This window comes from Chrysochloris asiatica, unplaced genomic scaffold (assembly GCF_000296735.1).
Source record: "Chrysochloris asiatica unplaced genomic scaffold, ChrAsi1.0 scaffold00135, whole genome shotgun sequence".
Lineage (NCBI taxonomy): Eukaryota > Metazoa > Chordata > Mammalia > Afrosoricida > Chrysochloridae > Chrysochloris > Chrysochloris asiatica.
The window spans coordinates 5475546-5494155 of record NW_006408653.1 but is presented as its reverse complement, the minus strand read 5'-3'; the positions used below and the strand labels follow the sequence as shown (position 1 = coordinate 5494155).

Below are 18610 nucleotides of genomic sequence, written 5' to 3'. Positions count from 1 at the left end.
GGATAGAGAGAAACTCTGTTAACTGATGGTATGTAGAGGGGATTATAATCAATGTAATGAAACAAGGTATAAGAATGATTGAATGTGAAACCGACGATGTGCCCTGAAAACTTTCACTCAATCCACAATAAAAACCTTAAAAAAAAAAAAAAAAAAAAGATTACAGCCAAGAAAACCCTAGGGAGCGGCTCTACTATGAAGCACATGGGGTCATCTTGATTTGGAATTGTATCAATGGCAACGCTTGTTTTTGTTTTTTTAAATGAAGTAAGACTCTTGTATCATCTGATAAAAATACTTTCTTCAACCTCTTTCTAACACTGAACCCAGAACTGAAAATAAAACAAGGAAGTTAAGTAGAGAAATAAGAGTACTAAATGACCATGCTCAGGATGTAGAGGAATTTGAAACTGGATGACTGTAATTCCCCAAATTGGCCCTGTTTAAAACATCAAACCCAAGTGAGGCAGAAATGAAAGCCAAGACACTGCCCCCAATCACCCAGCTAGTGAGTAGTGGTATGTGAGATTCAAGATTGGGATTAGGCTCTGTCCAAGGAGCTCTGGCAGCGTAGTGGTTACCAATTGGGCTGCTAATCTTACGGTCAGCAGTTTGAAACTCCTAGCTGTTCCGCGGGAGAAAGATGAGGCTTTCTGCTCCCGTAAAGATTTACAGTCTTGGAAACCCTGTACAGGGTGGCTACGAGTTGGAACCGAGTCCATGGCTCATAACAACAACAACAAAGCTCTGACACATCATTGTTTTCTCTCTCCACATTATCCCTCTCCATGTTTACCTATGGAAATCTTACTCATCTTTCAAGACCCTTCACTCCAGAAACTTCCCAGCTATTCCTGTTTAAAGTGATAGTTCTCTCTTCTGAGCTCCTATAGCCTTTTGTATACACATTTCACACACAAAAAAAATCATTGGCAACAGTCACATCATGCATTTCCTAATGCTGAGCACATTGTCTTAAGATCTTCTCAATCCTTTTTAACATCAAACTCACTAGAAAGGACATCATGCTTGGTGAAGTGTTTATTGTTGTTGTTAGGTGCCGTTGAGTCAGTTCTGATTCACACCAACCCTGTGCACTACAGAATAAAACATCCTGCGACATCCTCACAATTGTTATGTTTGAGCCCCTTGTTACAGTCACTGTGTCAATCATTTCATTGGAGGGTCTTGCTCCTTTACCCTGACCCTCTACTGCACATGATGCCTTTTTCTAGGGACTGGTCCCTCCTGATAACATGTCCAAAGTATGTGAGATAAAGTCTTCCCATCTTCCCTTTGAAGGAGCATTTTGGCTGTACTTTCTCCAAGACAGATTTGTTTGTTCTCCTGAAAGTCCATGGCACTTTCAATACTGTCAACAACACCATAATGTGATATGGAGGGTCAGCAAAAACAAGGGGAACCCATCATGAGATAGAGTCATATGGTGGCTGCAACAGTGGACTTAATGTGAAGATGGCACAGAACCAGGCAATGCTTTTTGTCTGATGTACATAAGTTTGCCACTGGTAACTAACAACAATAACACCTATACACTGCAGGTGTTCAGCAAAGACACGATGAGGAATGAGTCGTTTGTGTACTCACATAACCCCAGTCACAATGGGAAATTCTTATTAATTTCAAGCACAGAGATATCCCTTCCCCGCCCTGAATATCCTGTCATTTTCCTCTATTATAGCCATTGCTTTTTGTCCTATGTCATGAGACCTCTGCTAACTAACTGCCTATAAAACATTTGGCAACCTCAGGAGGGCTCTGGTACCTGGAAACCACTGAAGCTTTCTGGAAGATGCCAACTGTGATAAATAGGAGTCATAAAATGAGCAAGGGTGGTTTCATTCTTTGCAGATTAAATTCCTCATTCAAGCCTTGCTCTTTGTCTCTGCTTTATGTTGAAAGGAACACGAGGTGGGGCAGCAAGTTGGTGTAATCAAAAGCCAGGAAGAGGAAAGGGGAAAAGCTGGTCAGAGGGCTACTCTTTTTTCAAGAGACAAATTGCATTCTAGGAAAGAAAAATGCTCCCTAGCTTACAAGAAACATAAAAAAGAAAACAGGGCAAAACAGTAGTCCCTTGCATTATCTACTGTCTACATCAGTAAGTAGGAGATGTAACCCTTGCCATTTCCTCTACCTGCTTCAGATGGCACTCAATGTGGCATCCCCAGTGTGTTCAGAAAAGGATGTAAATGCAAGATGAGAATCACCATTAAAGTACCATGCAACTATACACCCAGGATTGAGTAAACCATCACAGGAGGGAGCAGTACTAAACAGTACTATCTTCCCGCTCACCGTCTTCCTTGTTGCTCCTCATGGAAGGAGAATTTGCTTATCTGAACTGCAATTGCACCAAGTAGGGAGGGATAGGCAAGAATGGTGGGGACTCCTCTCTCTGTATATGTCCCTTCCCACCCTACAACAAATATCTTTTCTTTCCAAAAACCAAAACCAAAAAAAACCCATTTCCCTTGAGTCAATTCTGACTCATAGCAATTCTGTACACCATTTCCAAGGTTATAAATCTTTCAGGAGCAGAAAATCTCGTCTTTCTCCCTCAGAGTAACTGGTAGGCTTGAACTACTGACTTTTCAGTGCTTATCCTACAGAGTTACCAGGATCACGAACTATTATTAAAACTGTAGGATAAGCACCATATTCCTTGTTCATGACTTATGAATAAGAGAAACTGCCCACGCTACATACCTGTGTGAAATGCGCTCATGGAAGATTCATCTAACTCTCCAGCTCTACCACATGAGAAATGTGGAAGAAATCCAGTGAAAACTTGGGCTAAAGGCAATTGGGCACTGGTTTCAGCTCACCTGGGAATGCTAGTCAGGTAGGTCATGACATTCAGGAAGTCCTCATTTGGTATGTGTTTGAACCCCGCAAACTCTGGGAAAGTGATGATGGGGGCACCATCTCTCCCATGGCCTCCTGTAACATAAAATGGGTGGTCAAGATGTTAGCAGACATTCTTACATCATGTCCGTGTAAGTAAGGGACTTGCACTAACATCAAATTATAGAATGTAACATTGACCTTCCCCTTTTTTATCTCAGGCTGGTTTGTGGCTGATATTGACACTGAACTACCCTGAACAAGTTTCTGTTCTCCTTCATGACTCCTTAGTGGCAGTGTGAGAACTTAGTTTTCAAATCCTTTGAATCCCTTTACTATAAAAAAAGTTATACTGACTACAAATTATTTTGTTGTAGTTGTTGTTGTTACATGCCATCGAGTCGGTACTGATTCACAGCGACCTTATGCATAGCAGAATAAAATACTGCCCAATCCTGGGCCAAAAGGAAATATTGCCAACATCAATACATAGTATTGCTCTTTGTGTTTGTAACCTGTTAAGTGCTATCGAGTCAGTTCCGACCCATAGTGACCCTGTATAGGGTTTCCGAGGAGTGACTGGTGACCTTGAACCGCTGCCCTTGCTATTCAAACGGACCTTGCAGTCCAGCATATTAACCCATCATGCCATATCAGGACTCCTTGTCAATAGCAGTAAATCAGAAAACAGCATGGTGGTTGAGAGTGCGCTCTAAAATCACACCAGCTATTTCAAATCCTGTTTTCCCTGTTAATTGATGTGGGGTTTGGGACAAGACACTTAACCCCTCCAAGTAGGAGTGTTGATACAGAGATAGAGACAGACAGATAGATAGACACAGAAATAGATAGCATAATACTACTAGTTGTTGTTAAGTACTGTTGAATCAGTTCTGACTCACAGCAACCCTGTACAGGATTTCTGAAAAGTAGGTGGTGGGTTTGAACCACTGACCTTTAGGTTAGCAGTCCAGTGCTATCCTATAACACTCCACCAGGATTCCAATAACACTTATACCTACCTCAAAAAGTATTGTGAGGATTAAGGTGAGAAAACATGAAAAACACCTACTGAGTGCCTATGACATAGTAAGTGCTTGATAAATGGTGAACATTATTATAGTCATTATTGCAAGGAAGCAATAATCAGCTATCCTTCAAAAATGTATTAATAAGGGTATAAAGTATCCCTATGTGAATAAAAATATAAAACTCTGTATTTAACTCAACAGAGTATTGTTGTTGTTGTTAAGTGTTGTCAAGTCTGTTCCAGCCCATAGCAACCCTGTATACGGTTTCTGAGGAGCAGCTGGTTAGCTTGAACTGCCAGTTTTGCGGTTCAAACCAAGTTTGCAGTTCAGCGCATTATCCCACAGCATCACACTAGGACAACAGAGTGTAGCCAACCCATAAACATTAAAGATGTTTCCCAGTCTCCCTCTGCAGCTACCTGTAGCCACATGATTAAATCCTAGCTCAAGAGTTCCCAAACTATGTAATCGATACCCACAATGAACCCAAAGGGGCAACTTGGGATGCTTACAATTGTGAGGAAAACATAGTGATTCTTGCCATCTGTCAACACCACACCACACATGCTACTAGCCTGAGTAGCTTACAAGTACAACAGTAAATCTCCTGTGCTCTTTTTGATGGCACCATATCTTTTAAAACTAGGATTTTTGAAGGATAAGCAGTGGACTGCTGAGTGCCAGGTCGGCAATTCAAACCACCAGCCACTCCTTGGGAGAAAGATGATTCTGCTTCTGCAAAGATTTATAACCTTGGGAACCTTACACAGGGACACTATGAGTCTGAATTGCACTGATAGCAGTGAGTTTGTTTTCATTCTTTCTTTTTGTTTGAGAGGGTATAAAGTAAATATGGTATAAAAATCAACATGGCAATTGTAAAGGTAGAAGTTTTGTAACAAAAAAGAGGGGAGTAGTTAATCTTACAGTCCAGAAACAGAGGACCCTAGGACCGTCAAGGGAGAAGAGCACAAGCGGAATGTGGGACCCTATCCAAAGAAACTGCAACACCAGAGATGGAGGCAGAGATGATGTCATGGAGAGACAGAACAGCTGAGGACTCTAGACTCATGGAAAGAGAAAGGTTGTGTGCTGGTGGCCAGGAGGCAGACTTGCAGAATATGCTCTTGGGTTGTTTAAATTATTATATATTCCTGAGTGTTTTTATGTACATCCCACCACCACCACCAAAAAAACAAAAACAAAAAAACCACGCACAGAGGGAATAGAAGTAGATACTGTGGAATGATGATGCACAGAGGAGATTGTAATCACTGCAATGAAACGATTAGTGTAAAACTGATGTTCTCCCATGTAAACTATCACTCAATTCACAATAAAAACTTAAATAAGATAAAAAATCAACATGGAACAGGAAATAAAGGTGGTGATATTTAGCCTGATTGCAAATTTTGAGATAAGTGTGGTTATTTAAGAATTAAATTGAAATATTAGTCTTCAATTTATGTTTGTTTTTTGTTTTTCAAATGGCTACTCATTCATTAGGTGCTTTCAAGTCAGTTATGACTCATAGCAACCTTATATACAACAGAAGGAAACACTGCCCAGTTCAGCACCATCCTCACGATTGCTTTGTCTGAACCCACTGTTGATGCCACTGTGTCAATTCATCTCCCTGGGGGGGGGGGGGGCCTATCTCTTTTTCACTGACCCTCTACTTTACCAAGCATGAGGTCCTTCTCCAAGGACTGGTCCTTCCTGACAACAGGTCCAAAGCAAAAGAGACAAAGTTTCACCATCCTCACTTCTAACGCACAATTCTGCAATACTCCTTTCAAAACAGATTTGTTCATTCTTCTGGAAGTTCATGGCACTTTCAATATTCTTTTCCAAAGTCATAATTCAAATGCATCGATTCTTCTCCAGTCTTCGTTATTCCTGGTCCAGTTTTCACATGCACATGAGGTGAATGGTTTGGTTAAGTCACACGTTAGTCCTCAAATTAATATCTTTGCTCTTGAATACTTAAAAGTTATCTTGCAGCATATTTGCCCTGTGCAATACATCCTTTGATTTCTTGACTGATGTTTCCATGAGTGTTAATTGTAGAGCCAAGTAAAAAGGAAATCTTCAGAAACTTCAATCTTTTCTCCACTTATCATGAAGTTATATATTGGTCCAGTTATGAGGATTTTTGCTTGCTTTACATTGAGGTGTAATCCATACTGAAGCCTGAAGTCATGGGTCTTCATCAATCAGTACTTCATGTCCTCTTTACATCCAGCAAGCAAGTTGGTATCATCTACATATCACAAGTGATTGAGTCTTCTTCCAATCCTGATGCCGCAATCTTCTTCATTTTTGCTCTGATTATTTGCTCAGCAGATTGAATTTGTATATTAAAAGGATACAGCCCTGAGGCACACCTTTCTCAACTTTAAACCACATAGTATTTCCTTGTTCTGTTGGAACAACTGCCTTGTGGTTTGTGACCAGGTTCCTAGTAAGCACAATTAACTGTTCTGGAATTCCCATTCTTCACAATGTTTTCTCTATTTTTGTTATGATCCACACAGTTCAATGTCTTTGCATAGTCAACAAAGCACAAGTAACCATCTTTCTAGAATTCTCTGCTTTTAGCCAAGGTCCATCTGACATCAGCAATGGTATCCCTCGTTCCACATCTTCTTGTGAATCCAGCTTGAATTTCTGGCAGTTCCCTGTCGATGTACTGCTACAACTGTTTTTAAATTAACTTCAACAAATTTTTACTTGCATGTAATATTAATGATATTTTTCAATGATTTCCACATTCTGTTGAGTCACCTTTCTTTGGAATGGACACAAATACAAATATCTTCCAATCGATTGGTCATGTAGTTATCTTCCAAATTTCTTGGCATAGACGAGTGAGCACCTCCAGTGCAGCATCAGTTTGTTGAAACATTTCAATTTGTATTCTGTCTATTCCTGGAGCCTTGGTTTTAGCCAATACCTTCAGTGCACCTTGGATATTTTTCATTCAATACCATCAGTTCTTGATCATATGCACCTCTTGACATGATTGAACATTAACCAGTTGTTTTTGGAACACTAACTGTATTCCTTACATCTTCTTTTGACGCTTCCTAAGTCATTCGATATTCTGCCCATTGTTGTTGTTGTTAAGTACCATCGAGTCAGTTCCAACTCATAGCAACCCTGTATAGAGTTTCCGAGGAGTGGCTGGTGAGCTTGAACCACCAACCTTGCAGTTCAAACCAATCTTGCAGTCCAGTGCATTAACCTGCAGCGCCAATCCTTCAATGTCACAACTTAAGGCTGTAATTGTTTCTTCAGTTCTTCCACCTTGAGAAAAGCTGAGTATGTGTGATTTTGGTTTTCTGACTCTGGGCCTTTGCACATTTACTTTGTTTTCTCAAGCTGCCTTTTGAGACTTTCATTTTACTTCATCTGGTAACTTTAGCTTCTCTACATTCAAGAGCAAGTTTCAGAGTTTCTTCTGACATCTATTTTGGCCTTCTCTTTCTTTCCTGTCTTTTTAGTGACCTTTTGTTTTTAGTAACATGATATTCTTGATGTAATCCCACAATTCTTCTGGTCTTTGGTCATTCATGTCTAGTGCATCAAATCTGTTCTTGAGATCTTGAAATTCAGATAGGAGGTGTTCAAGGTCATATTTTGGCTCTTAGTGAATTGTTTTAATTTTCTTCTATTTCAGCCTGAACTTGTATATAAGCAATTGATGGTCTATTTTACAGTTGACCCCTGGCTTTGTTTTGAGCTTCTCCATTGTCTCTTCCTATATATGTAGTCACTTTGATTCCTGTATATTCTGTTTGGTGAGGTCCACATGCACAGCTGCCATTTATATTGTTGAAAAAATATATTTACAATGAAAAAAGTTCTTACAATATTCTATCATGTGGTCTTCAGCATAACTTCTATCATCAAGATCATATTTTCCAACTACTGATCTTTCCTCTTTGTTTCCAACTTTCATATTTCAATCACCAGTAATTACCAACGCATCTTGATTGCAAATTTCATTAATTTCAGACTGAAGAAGTTGGTAGAATTCTTCAAGTTCATCAGCATCGGCTCTAGTGGTGGTGTGTAAATTTGAATAATAGTTGTATTAACTGGTCTTCTTTGTAGGAGTATGGATATTATCCTATCACAGATGACATTACACTATTACACTTCAAGATAGATCCTAAAATGTTCTTTTTGATGATGAACATGATGCCATTCCTCTTCAATGTGTCATTCCCAGTATAGTATAGTGATTTTCTGATTCAAAATGGTCAATAGCAGTCCATGTCAGCTCACTAATGCCTAGGATATTTAATTCTTATGTGTTCATTTTCATTTTTAACATCTTCCAATTTTCCTAGATTCACATCTCATACATCCTACATTCCAATTATTAATGAATGTTTACAGCTGTTGCTTCTCATTTTGGTGGTGCCCCATCAGCAAATGAAGGTCCCAAAAGCTTTGCTCCACCCACAGCATTCAAGTCAACTCTGCTTTTAGTAGGTAGCTCTTCCCCAGTCACATTTTGAGTGCTTTCCAACCTGAGGGGCTCATCTTCTAGCATTATTTCAGACAATGTTCCACAGCTATTCATAAGGTTTTCAGTGGTTAACCTTTCAGAAGTGTTTTGCCTCTCTTTCTTCCTAATCTTAGTCTGAAAGTTCTGCTAAAATGTGTCTACTGTGGGTGATCCTTCTGGTGTTTATAATATTGGTGGCATAGCCACCAACATCATAGAAACATACAAGTCACCACAGTATGACAAAGTGACAGATAAGTGGTGGACTCACTTGTTAGAACACATATATCATTAAGTAGTTTTAACTATTAGTTATTTCTTTTGGCCAAAGGTAGGGAAACCAAAAACCCACTACTATCGAGTCTATTCTGACACACAGTGACCCTTTAGGACAGAGCAGAATTGCCCAATAAGGTTTCCAAGTCTGTAAATCTTTATAGGGGCAGACTGCCTCATCTTTTTTGCATAGAGCAGCTAGTGAGTTAGCAGCCCAACATTTAGCCTAATAACTTAAATAACAAAGACACCAAGAATTGAGAAAGTCTGAGAAACTGCCTGAGCCAACAGAATGTGAGCTGAAGTTGTGTGTGCAACTCCCAGTGTCATGGTCTTGGAAGGAAACGATCTTTAAGTGGAATAGTCTCCCAAGCCAAATCAGTTCAAGAAACTGTATGTATTTGACTATATGAAAAAAGATGGAAGAAGCCCCAGTAGTACAATGGTAAAACAGTATGAAAGGTTGGTGATTCAAACCCAGTAGCCACTCCATGGGAAAAAGATGTGGTAATCTGCTTCCATAAAGATTTTTGTTGTTGTTGTTAAGTACTATTGAGTCAATTCTGACCCATAGCGATCCTGTATAGGGTTCCAAGAAGCAGCTGGTAAGTTTAAACCACCAACCTTGCAGTTCAAACTGACTTTGCAGTGTGACGCATTAACCCACAGTGCCACACCAGGACTTCTCCATAGAGATTGTTGTTGTTAAGTGCCATCGAGTTGATTCCAACCCATAGCAATCCTTGTATAGGGTTTCCAAGGAGCAGCTGGTGAGCTTGAACCACTGACCCTGCAGTTCAAACAGCTTTGCAGTCTGACACTTTAACCCACAGCGCCACACCAGGATTATCAGCCTTGAAAAATTCTATGGGGCAGTTCTACTCTATTACAGGGATGCTGAGTTAGAATCAACTTGAAGGCAATGAATTTGGTTTTGAGTTTCTGGTGTTTTAGGTTTTTTTTTTCTTTTCTTTTCTTTTTAATAAAAAATATGTAGGTGTGGGTGTGGTATGGAGTTTGAGGAATGAGGAAAGCACAAAAATGTGAGAATCAGAGAAGAAAAGTCAGGCAGTATACTGCCAATATAATCCTAAGGAGAAAGGGTCCTGACTCACCACCATGAGAATCTGACCCATGTGACCAGGCTATCTGATGATAGCATCATTAAGATCATTCAACTGAAAATCTTCTGATTACAATCTGCCTTACCACAAACATATGTTTCCAGGGAGAGAATGTGCTAATGAGCAACCATTAGGATGTGTATCACGTAAACAGTAAGTTTGGCATTGTGTGGTTTTTCTACCTGAGTGTCTTGTAAGCATTGTTAACAGGAGTCAGGATCTCAGGCATCAACAGCTATGGTATGAAATCATGTGAGACTGTTCTACATGGACAGCCAACTTTCCCTAAGAAATACTCCTTTATAAACACCCTACACTTACTTAATTGAAATCTCAGGAGATACCTACAAACTAGATGTTTGTCAACCTCTAAGGAGATTGTGTCACCTTTGCTATGGTGACTGAAAACAATTTAGGTCAGGATACTCTCAGCTTTCAACTTATATTCTTCCTTTTGGCAGTTTCACAACTATCCTTTCAGAGAAATGTGAATTAAGCAAATTCCTTTTTTCTGTAAGGATAGATTAAGATGTATTATAATGTACAATTTGTATATGACCAACATTTGCTGAGAGACTAGCTAACAGGTCAAGGAACCAAAACATCCTTAAATACTTACTTGAATGTGATTATACCATTCAATGAAGTCCTGGTGTGGCGCTGTAGGATAAGCACTGGACCTCAAGGTCTGTTTGAAGTGCAAGGTCAGGAGTCAAACTCACCATCGGAAACCCTATACAGGATCGTTGAGCCACAATCAACTCAATGGCACTTAACAACAGCAACATACCATTTAATGGTGTGGCGCTGTAAGATTAACACTGGACAAGGTTAGCAATCCAAACCCACCAGTTACTTCTTAGAAATCCTATACCAGGTTGCTATGAGTTGGAACTGACTCAGTGGCACTTAACATCAGCAATAAGAAGAACATACCATTTAATGATTTTACCTTTTATCACTGACTATGAAATAACACTATTCACATGGAATTGGTGTTTTCTTTTCCGGTATCTTGGTTAACAATGATACTGAGCACCAGAGCAGCCCTGAGGTTAACTGTTGTGGAATATTTGTTGTGAGGGAGAGAAGCACCAAGGAAAACACAAAGCTGGGCCAACACACTGTCATGACAACCCACAACAGGGTGTGCAGTGCCACCTTATGAGAAAATGTGGTAATGCAAGAGGTAATAAAGAGATTATTCCAAAGACGATCTCGTCAAGGGAGATAAACACCAAATTATTTGGAATCAAATTAAATTTTGACTTAAATAAAATAAACTTCACTTCCTCTAATAAGATTTTTTACCTTTTCATTATATGTAAATAGTCTTCTTTAAGAGAGTGGAGAAAACTTTATTATCATAATAGCTAGACCAAAAATGTCTCTCAGGAAAGAATGAGTTTTACTGTAGAAAACTTAACCAGTAAGTGCTTGGGGCACAAGATAACTTTCCAAAGAGCTTATGTGGTAGCTGGCACCAAGGCTTTCATCATAGAGAGAAGATCTGTGAGCACTGGTGAAGACCAACAACAGGAGAGGGATAAGGCTATACTATCAGTTACTTTGGAATGATGGTTTGAGGATTGTAGATAATATATACAAAGTACTTAGCATATAGTTAGTGCTCAGTAGATAACAATTACTGGTCTGACCACTATACTCCAGGGCCCAGCCCAGATTTCTGAAGCATAAGTGCAACCCAAGAAGGTAAACCAGCAACTCTTAACATTTGTAGGCAACTCATTTAAACTTTAGATTCAGTGCCTTGAAATATTAAAGGTAGTCTTCTGGGATACTGGAAATGTTCTATATCTAGATCTGGGTGGTGGTTACTAGGAAATGTTGTGGTTGCTAAGTGCCTTCAAGTTGGGTCTGACACATAATGACCCTGTATCGAGTTTCCAAGGCTTTTAAATCTTTTTGTTTTAAGTTTTTATTGTGAATTGAGTGATAGTTTACAAGGGAGAGCATCAGCTTTACATTCATTCTATCATATTTTGTTTCACTGTAATGATTACAATCCCCTGCACGCATCATCATTCAACAACATTTGCTTCCAATCCCTGGCTTTTTGTTGTTTGTTTGTTTGTTTTTGGATGTACACTGACGCACTCAGGAATATATAACCATTTAAACAACCAAAGAGTACACCCGGCACGCCAGCCTCCCGGCTGCCAGCACACAACCCCTCTCTCCTTGAGTCTAGAGTCCCCAGTCATTCCATCTCTCTACATCATCATCTCTGCCTCCATCTCTGGCATTGCTACTTCTCTGGATAGGGCCCTGCACTCTGCTCTTCTCTCTTGATGGTCCCAGGGTCCTCTGCTCCTGGACTGCAAGATTAACCACTTTGGAAGCAGAGAGCCTCATCTTCCTCCTGCAGAGCAGCTGATGAACTCGAACTGTGGACCTTGTAGCACAAAGTCCAGTGCGTATTGTGTGGAGCTACCACACTCCCCTCAGTATAATTACTAGGATATTGTTGTTGTTGTTGTTAAGTGCCATTGAGTCAGTTCTGACCCATAGCAACCCTGTACAGGGTTTCCGAGGGTGTAAATCTTTACGGGAATAGAAAGCCTCATCTTTCTCCCGTGGAGCGACTGGTAGTTTCGAACCGCTGACCTTAAGGTTCACAGTCCAATTTGTAACCACACCACTACGCTACCAGAGTGCCTAGATGTATATAGTTCACTAAACTATGTAATTATGCACATTTATGACTACAGACTTTAAGGTAGGATGGGACATATTATCAGGAGGGACCAGTCCCAGGAGAAGGGCATTATGCTTGGCAAAGTGGAGGGTGTGTGAAAAAAGAGGAAGACTTCCAATGAGATTGATTGGCACAATGGCAGCAGCAATGAATTCAAGTGTAACAATGATTGTGAGGTTGGTGCAGACCAGGCAGTGTTTCATTCTATTGTGCATAGGGTCACTATGAATCAGAACCAACTCGATAACACCTGTGTATTTAAGGTGTAAATACACCATTAAAAGACTTCAGAAAAAGTCAAAGGCCTTTGTGTTGCTGTTAAGTGTCATTGAGTCTATTTCAACTCATAACAACCTTATATAGGACACAACAGAACAAAACACTGCCTGGTCCTGGACCATCCTTACAATTGTTACAAGTGAGCCCACTGCTCCTGCCACTATGCCAATTTATCTCACTGGGGGTTTTCCACTTTTTCACTGACTCTCCAGACTCTCCACTTTCCCAAGTATAATGTCCTTCTCCAGAGACTGGTCCCACCTGATCATATGTCTGAAGTATGAGAGACAGAGTCTCACTATCCTGTCTTCTAAGGAGCATTCTAGATGTATTTCTTCCAAGACAGGTTTGTTTGTTCTGGCAGCAAACAATATGTGGTATTTTCAATATTCTTCTCCATAACTCATATGCATAAATTCTTTTATGGTCTTCTTTATTCATTGTCCAACTTTCACGTGCATATGCGACATGAAAACACCATGATTTGGGTCCTCAAACTAATATCTTTGCTCTTTGTCACTTTAAAGAGGTCTTGTGCAGCAGATTTGTCGTTTCATTTCTTAGCAGCCACTGAGTGTTGCTTGTGGATCCAAGCAAAAGGAAGTCCTTGACAATTTCAATCTTTTCTCCATTTATTATGATATTATTTATTGGTCCAATTGTGAGGATTTTTCATTTTATTTTATTTTATTTTATTTTACACTGGGGTATAACCTATACTGAAGGCTTTGATCTTCATCAGTATTTTAAGTCATCTTTGCTTTTAGCAACAAGGCTGTATCATCTGCATATCACAGGTTGTTAATGAATCTTCCTCCAATTCTGAAGCTACATTCTTCTTCATATAATTCAGCTTCTCGGATTATTTGCTCAGCATACAAATTGAATAAGTATGGTGAAAGAATACAGTCCTGGTGTGCATCTTTCCTGATTTTAAACTATTAAGTATCCCCTTGTTCTATTTGAACAATGCCTCTTGATCTATGTTCAAATTCCTCATGAGCACCATCAAGTGTTCTGGAATACCCATTCTTCCCAACATTAACCATAGCTTGTCATGACCCACACAGTCAAAAGCCTTAGCATAGTCAATAAAGCACAAGTAAACATCTTTCTGCTATTTTCTGTTTTCGGCCAAGATTCATTTGACATCTGTAATGATATCCCTAGTTCCACGTCCTCTTCTGAATCTAGCTTGAGTTTCTGGCAGTTCCTGTCAATATACTGTTAAAGCCATGATTTAATTGTGTTCAGTAAAATTTTACCTGCATGTGATATTAATGATATACTGATTGATTATTTCTGCTCAAAGCCCCTAGTTAATCTAAATTTCTCTCTTTAGACCATGGATTGTTGCTTTGGAGGACTTCTGGTGTGGCGCTGTGGGTGAATGTGCTGGACTGCAAAGTCGATTTGAACCACAAGGTCAGTGGTTCAAGCTCATCAGTCGTTCCTTGGAAAACCTATATAGGGTTGCTATGGGTTGGAACCGACTCCACAGCACTGAACAACAACAATCTTTAGATAAGGTAGAGAAGTCACGGAAAGAGTATTTGTTTTGAAGTTGTTCAAATCTGGATCCCAATTGGCACACAGCAAGCCTGTGGCCCTGGGTGTTTTACCTCCCTGAAGATTAGTTTCTTCGCTGTGTCTACCTCCCTTGAATTGATGGTTTGCACTTCTGTCCTTCCAGTTCTCTCTCCCTTCCTCCACATCTACAAAATGCCTCTGTACCAGGAGTTCTCAATGGCAAAGTACCATCTCCTGAGAGGTACCCTGGGGTGCTATTGATGTGCAAAAGCACCAAACAATCCTACACAACAAAGGCACATGTGATATCCAAACATCTTACAGAAACTCAGTGTTGAGTAAAAAATCCATGTATGATTCAGCCTGTATTTTAACTCTGTTTTCCATATAATCACAAAATTGGTTAAAATAAATAAATAGTTTGAATAATTACTGAATTTTCTAGAAATGCAACCACTTTATAGATCAAAGGAAGAAAATATTTTACTTTGTTCAGAATTTATCCAACATTTGTCTACTAGTTCGGAAAATCATTGTAGGAAGACCATTTCAGGTGTCTGATCATCTTACTATACCTCTGTATCAGGAAGCGTTTGTAAATTCACTTGACTACATCACTATTTCTTATAGGGTAACTAGAAATACATACTGAAATACTTAATATTAAAATACTGTTAGCATACATACAATTTAACTATAAATTGCATTCCTATTATTTCTCCTTTACATTACAGTTGGGATTTTATTTATGTTAAGTATATGCAACTCTTTCAAGTTCACCAGGAAATTTTCTCTTGGCCCAGGGCACAGAACTCAACTACATTTCCTAGCCTTCCTTGCTATTAAGTTTTTTGCATATGACTGACTGCAAAGTCAGTTTGAACTGCAAGGTCAGTGATTCAAGCTCACTAGCTGCTCCTCAGAAACCCTATACAGGGTTGCTATGGGTTAGAACCAACTTGACGGCACCTAACAACAACAACAACATGTGACTAAGTCTAAGTTCAAGTCAATGGAATATGAGGTGTGCCATCCCAAAGGAGCTCTGGTAGCGTAGTGATTATGAATCGGGCTGCTAATCTCACGGTCAGCAGTTCGAAACTACCAGCTGTTCTGCAGGAGAAAGATGAGGGTTTCTGCTCTCGTAAAGATTTGCAGCCTTGGAAACCCTGTACAAGGTCGTTATGAGTTGGAACCGACCGACTCCATGGCACATAACAACAACATCCCTGAGCCTAGGCTTTTTATTTATTTATTATTATTAATACTTTTTATTGTGAATTGAGTGAAAGTTTATAGAGCAGATCATCAGTTTTACATTCAACATAAGATATGCTTCATTTAATCTCAATGATTGCAATCCCCTCCATGTAACATTACATATTCCACTTCCTCCCCTAGGTTTCCTGTTTCCATTCCTCCTTCTTTCCAAACCCTTCTGAACTTCGTCCTTAAGTAAATACTGCCCTTCTGATTTCAAACAGTTGACACTATCCTATGATGTGCATACCTCACTAGGGTTGTTGTCCCTCCTATAGACCTATCTATTGCTTGTGAGTCTAGTTTTTAAGAAGCTGCAAAGAGCATTCTTCTCCCATGTTCTTTTTCTCTATCTGCTTCTGGATTGTGTAGGATGTCTGTTGCCAGGATGGTGCCCTGAGGTTACATTTTTCCTGACTCAGTGAAATGATAAATCTGGAGATTAAATATGAATTAGAGAAAAGAACTGTGACTATTTTAACATCCTGTGTTATAGTGCAAAATTTATACCTACAACATATTCTTTCTATGATGCAACTAAAGTGTTTTGGGGGTTTTTTTTCAGAGCAGATATAAACATTGAGGAGAGTGATTTGTTACCTTGATGCTCAGGACATCTAGCCTCACTATACCAATTTGTCTAACCATAATAAAGGGTTTGGTACATATCTCCAATATCATTTAAATTAATGTCATGTCACTCATGACTAAGTGAATAAGAGATAGTAACCTAGCGGTTAAAGAGTCCTGGTGTGATGCTGTAGGATAATGAACTGCACCGCAGGTTGTTTTGAACCACAAGGTCAGAGGTTCAAACTCACCAGCTGCTCCTTGGAAACACTATACAGGGTTGTTATGAGTCAGAACCGACTCAACGGCACTTAACAACAACATCTTAGTGATGACAGCTTTCCAGTGTTGTACCTATGCTTTGAAAAGTTTCAAACTTTTTTTTTAATATAGTCATCTCTCCATATTCATGAGGGATAGGTTCTAGGACCCCCACAAATACTAAAACACATGGATGGTCAAGTTGCTTATATAAAATGGCTTGCCATTGTTTTAAAGTGCCCTTAAATTGGTTCCAACTCCTAGGGACCTCGTATAGGGCTTCTGAGGAATGGATGGTGGGTTTGAACCTCCAACCTTCATTTGCAAGACCAATGCTTACCCTATAATGCCACAGCAGGACTCCAAACCATCTCTAGATTACTTATAACACCTGTTGTTGTTAAGTGCCGTCAAGTTGGTTCCAACCCATAGCGACCCTGTATGGGGTTTCCGAGGAACAGCTAGTGAGCTTGAACCATGAACTGTGCAGTTCAAACGGCTTTGCAGTCTGGTGCATTAGCCCACAGCACCACACCAGGACTCCCAGTACAATGTAAATGCTATGTATATAGCACTTGATGCCTCACTTAGCCGTTAAGGTATTGATTTGATCCCTTAACTGCTTTTTTTCCAGAATATTTTCAGTCTGTGATTGTTTAAATCATCAGATGGAAAATCCACAGATATGGAGGGTCAACTGCATCAGCATTGCTTCATCCCCAATCTAATGTTTGATGGAACCTAATATATTAAAACTTTCCAGAGATAAGCTATTCATGAGGTGCTTAGGAGAGCTAAGATTAAAATACAAACTTCTTGGGAAACAAATAACCTCATCAATGCTCATGAATCCTGAAAACCAATACCCTCTACTAAAGGTTGGGTCTTAAAAGAATATTGTGATCATGGTGGCAGCTGATGTCATTGTTTCTTTTTCCTCCCTCAAAGTCTTTTTAACTCTGTTCTTTATACTCTCAAAGAAATACACTCCCTTGGAAAAGATCACATTGCACCCAAAAGCAAACAGAACGGTATCCACGAGATCCCACCTGCCTCCATCTAGGTGTAGTCCCCAGTTCACGCTAGTCCTGGGTGAGGCTTAAGGGATGACTGAGACATGATTACAATGTTCATCGAGGCTCAAGAGGCCAGGACCAGGTCCCCACATAAAGATTTCCCAACAAAATCTGGAAATGTAAATAAATGTGTACCTTACCTGAAAGAATGGCAAATTGTCTGTGAAGTTGTTCTATTATATCCACTGCCACCATAGGCCTGATTTCCTGCTGCATAATTTCATCTGCACAATGAAAATACAAATTAGGTTAAATCTTGGTAATTTCCACTACAATGGAAACCTGGGACTTAAGTCGTATCTGGTTATGAGCACATTATTCTCTTGAGATTCAATTCCCAAGGTGCAGAAATAGATTCAGGTTCTATGTAGCTCAAAGTTTATATATATGAGAATGGGAACACAATTCCAGAGTCTCTCCCAGGATTTGGGAAAGAGCCAATACAAATGAGGGGCCCTGAAATTTAAGTTTCACTGGTGTAAATCTCCTGTGATGGAACGGTTTCATTACCTGGGCAGGTATTCCACTGAGTGTGGAAGGACACTGTAAACCCAACGGCTATAAGGTATGAGAGACAACAAGATGGCGGATAGGATAGATATGCAGTAAGGAGCTCCAGCAGTAACAACACAGAATACCGGACCAAGAAGGCTCAGGGGATGGTGCTAGAACTCTGAACCACATATAAAGGAATATTTAGAAACTTGGAAGGCTTACAGCTAGGGGATTTGTAACAGAATCAAGAAATCCATTGTTTTCTTGAAGACTCTCAGCTATTCCTGGAGCCTCCATCTTGGGAGAGACCAAGCAGGGGAAGGATCAGAACAGCCACAAATGCCTGACAGAACTGAGGAGATACAGGTGTGGACATTCTTTTTTTGTATCTGTTCATTGGTCTCTGGCTGTCTGTGCACCTCCATTCTGGTGACTAGACGGGATGCCTGAGCGAATAGACACCCCACCGCCACCTCTGGAGGGTTCTACTATGATGATCACAGATCATCTTGAAATTTAAAGTGACAGTTTCCACTTAAAACCAAAAAGCCACCACTCATCTGTCAGTTTGTCGTACTGTGGTGGCTTGTAAGTTGCTGTGATTC

At 39.8% G+C, this 18610-nt stretch overlaps 1 protein-coding gene across 1 annotated transcript in view; it reads right to left on the bottom strand.

Annotated features, from left to right (window-relative positions):
* The window catches only part of MCF2L2 (MCF.2 cell line derived transforming sequence-like 2), a 302889-nt gene that overhangs the window by 245825 nt on the left and 38454 nt on the right, over nt 1-18610 (bottom strand). Inside the window, exons 2-3 of the mRNA XM_006869837.1 lie at nt 17651-17734; nt 2847-2961 (exon numbers count right to left, since the gene is read on the bottom strand). Of these exons, the coding sequence (XP_006869899.1) occupies nt 2847-2961; nt 17651-17734 (199 nt within the window). The remainder of the gene's footprint in view (nt 1-2846; nt 2962-17650; nt 17735-18610) is intronic.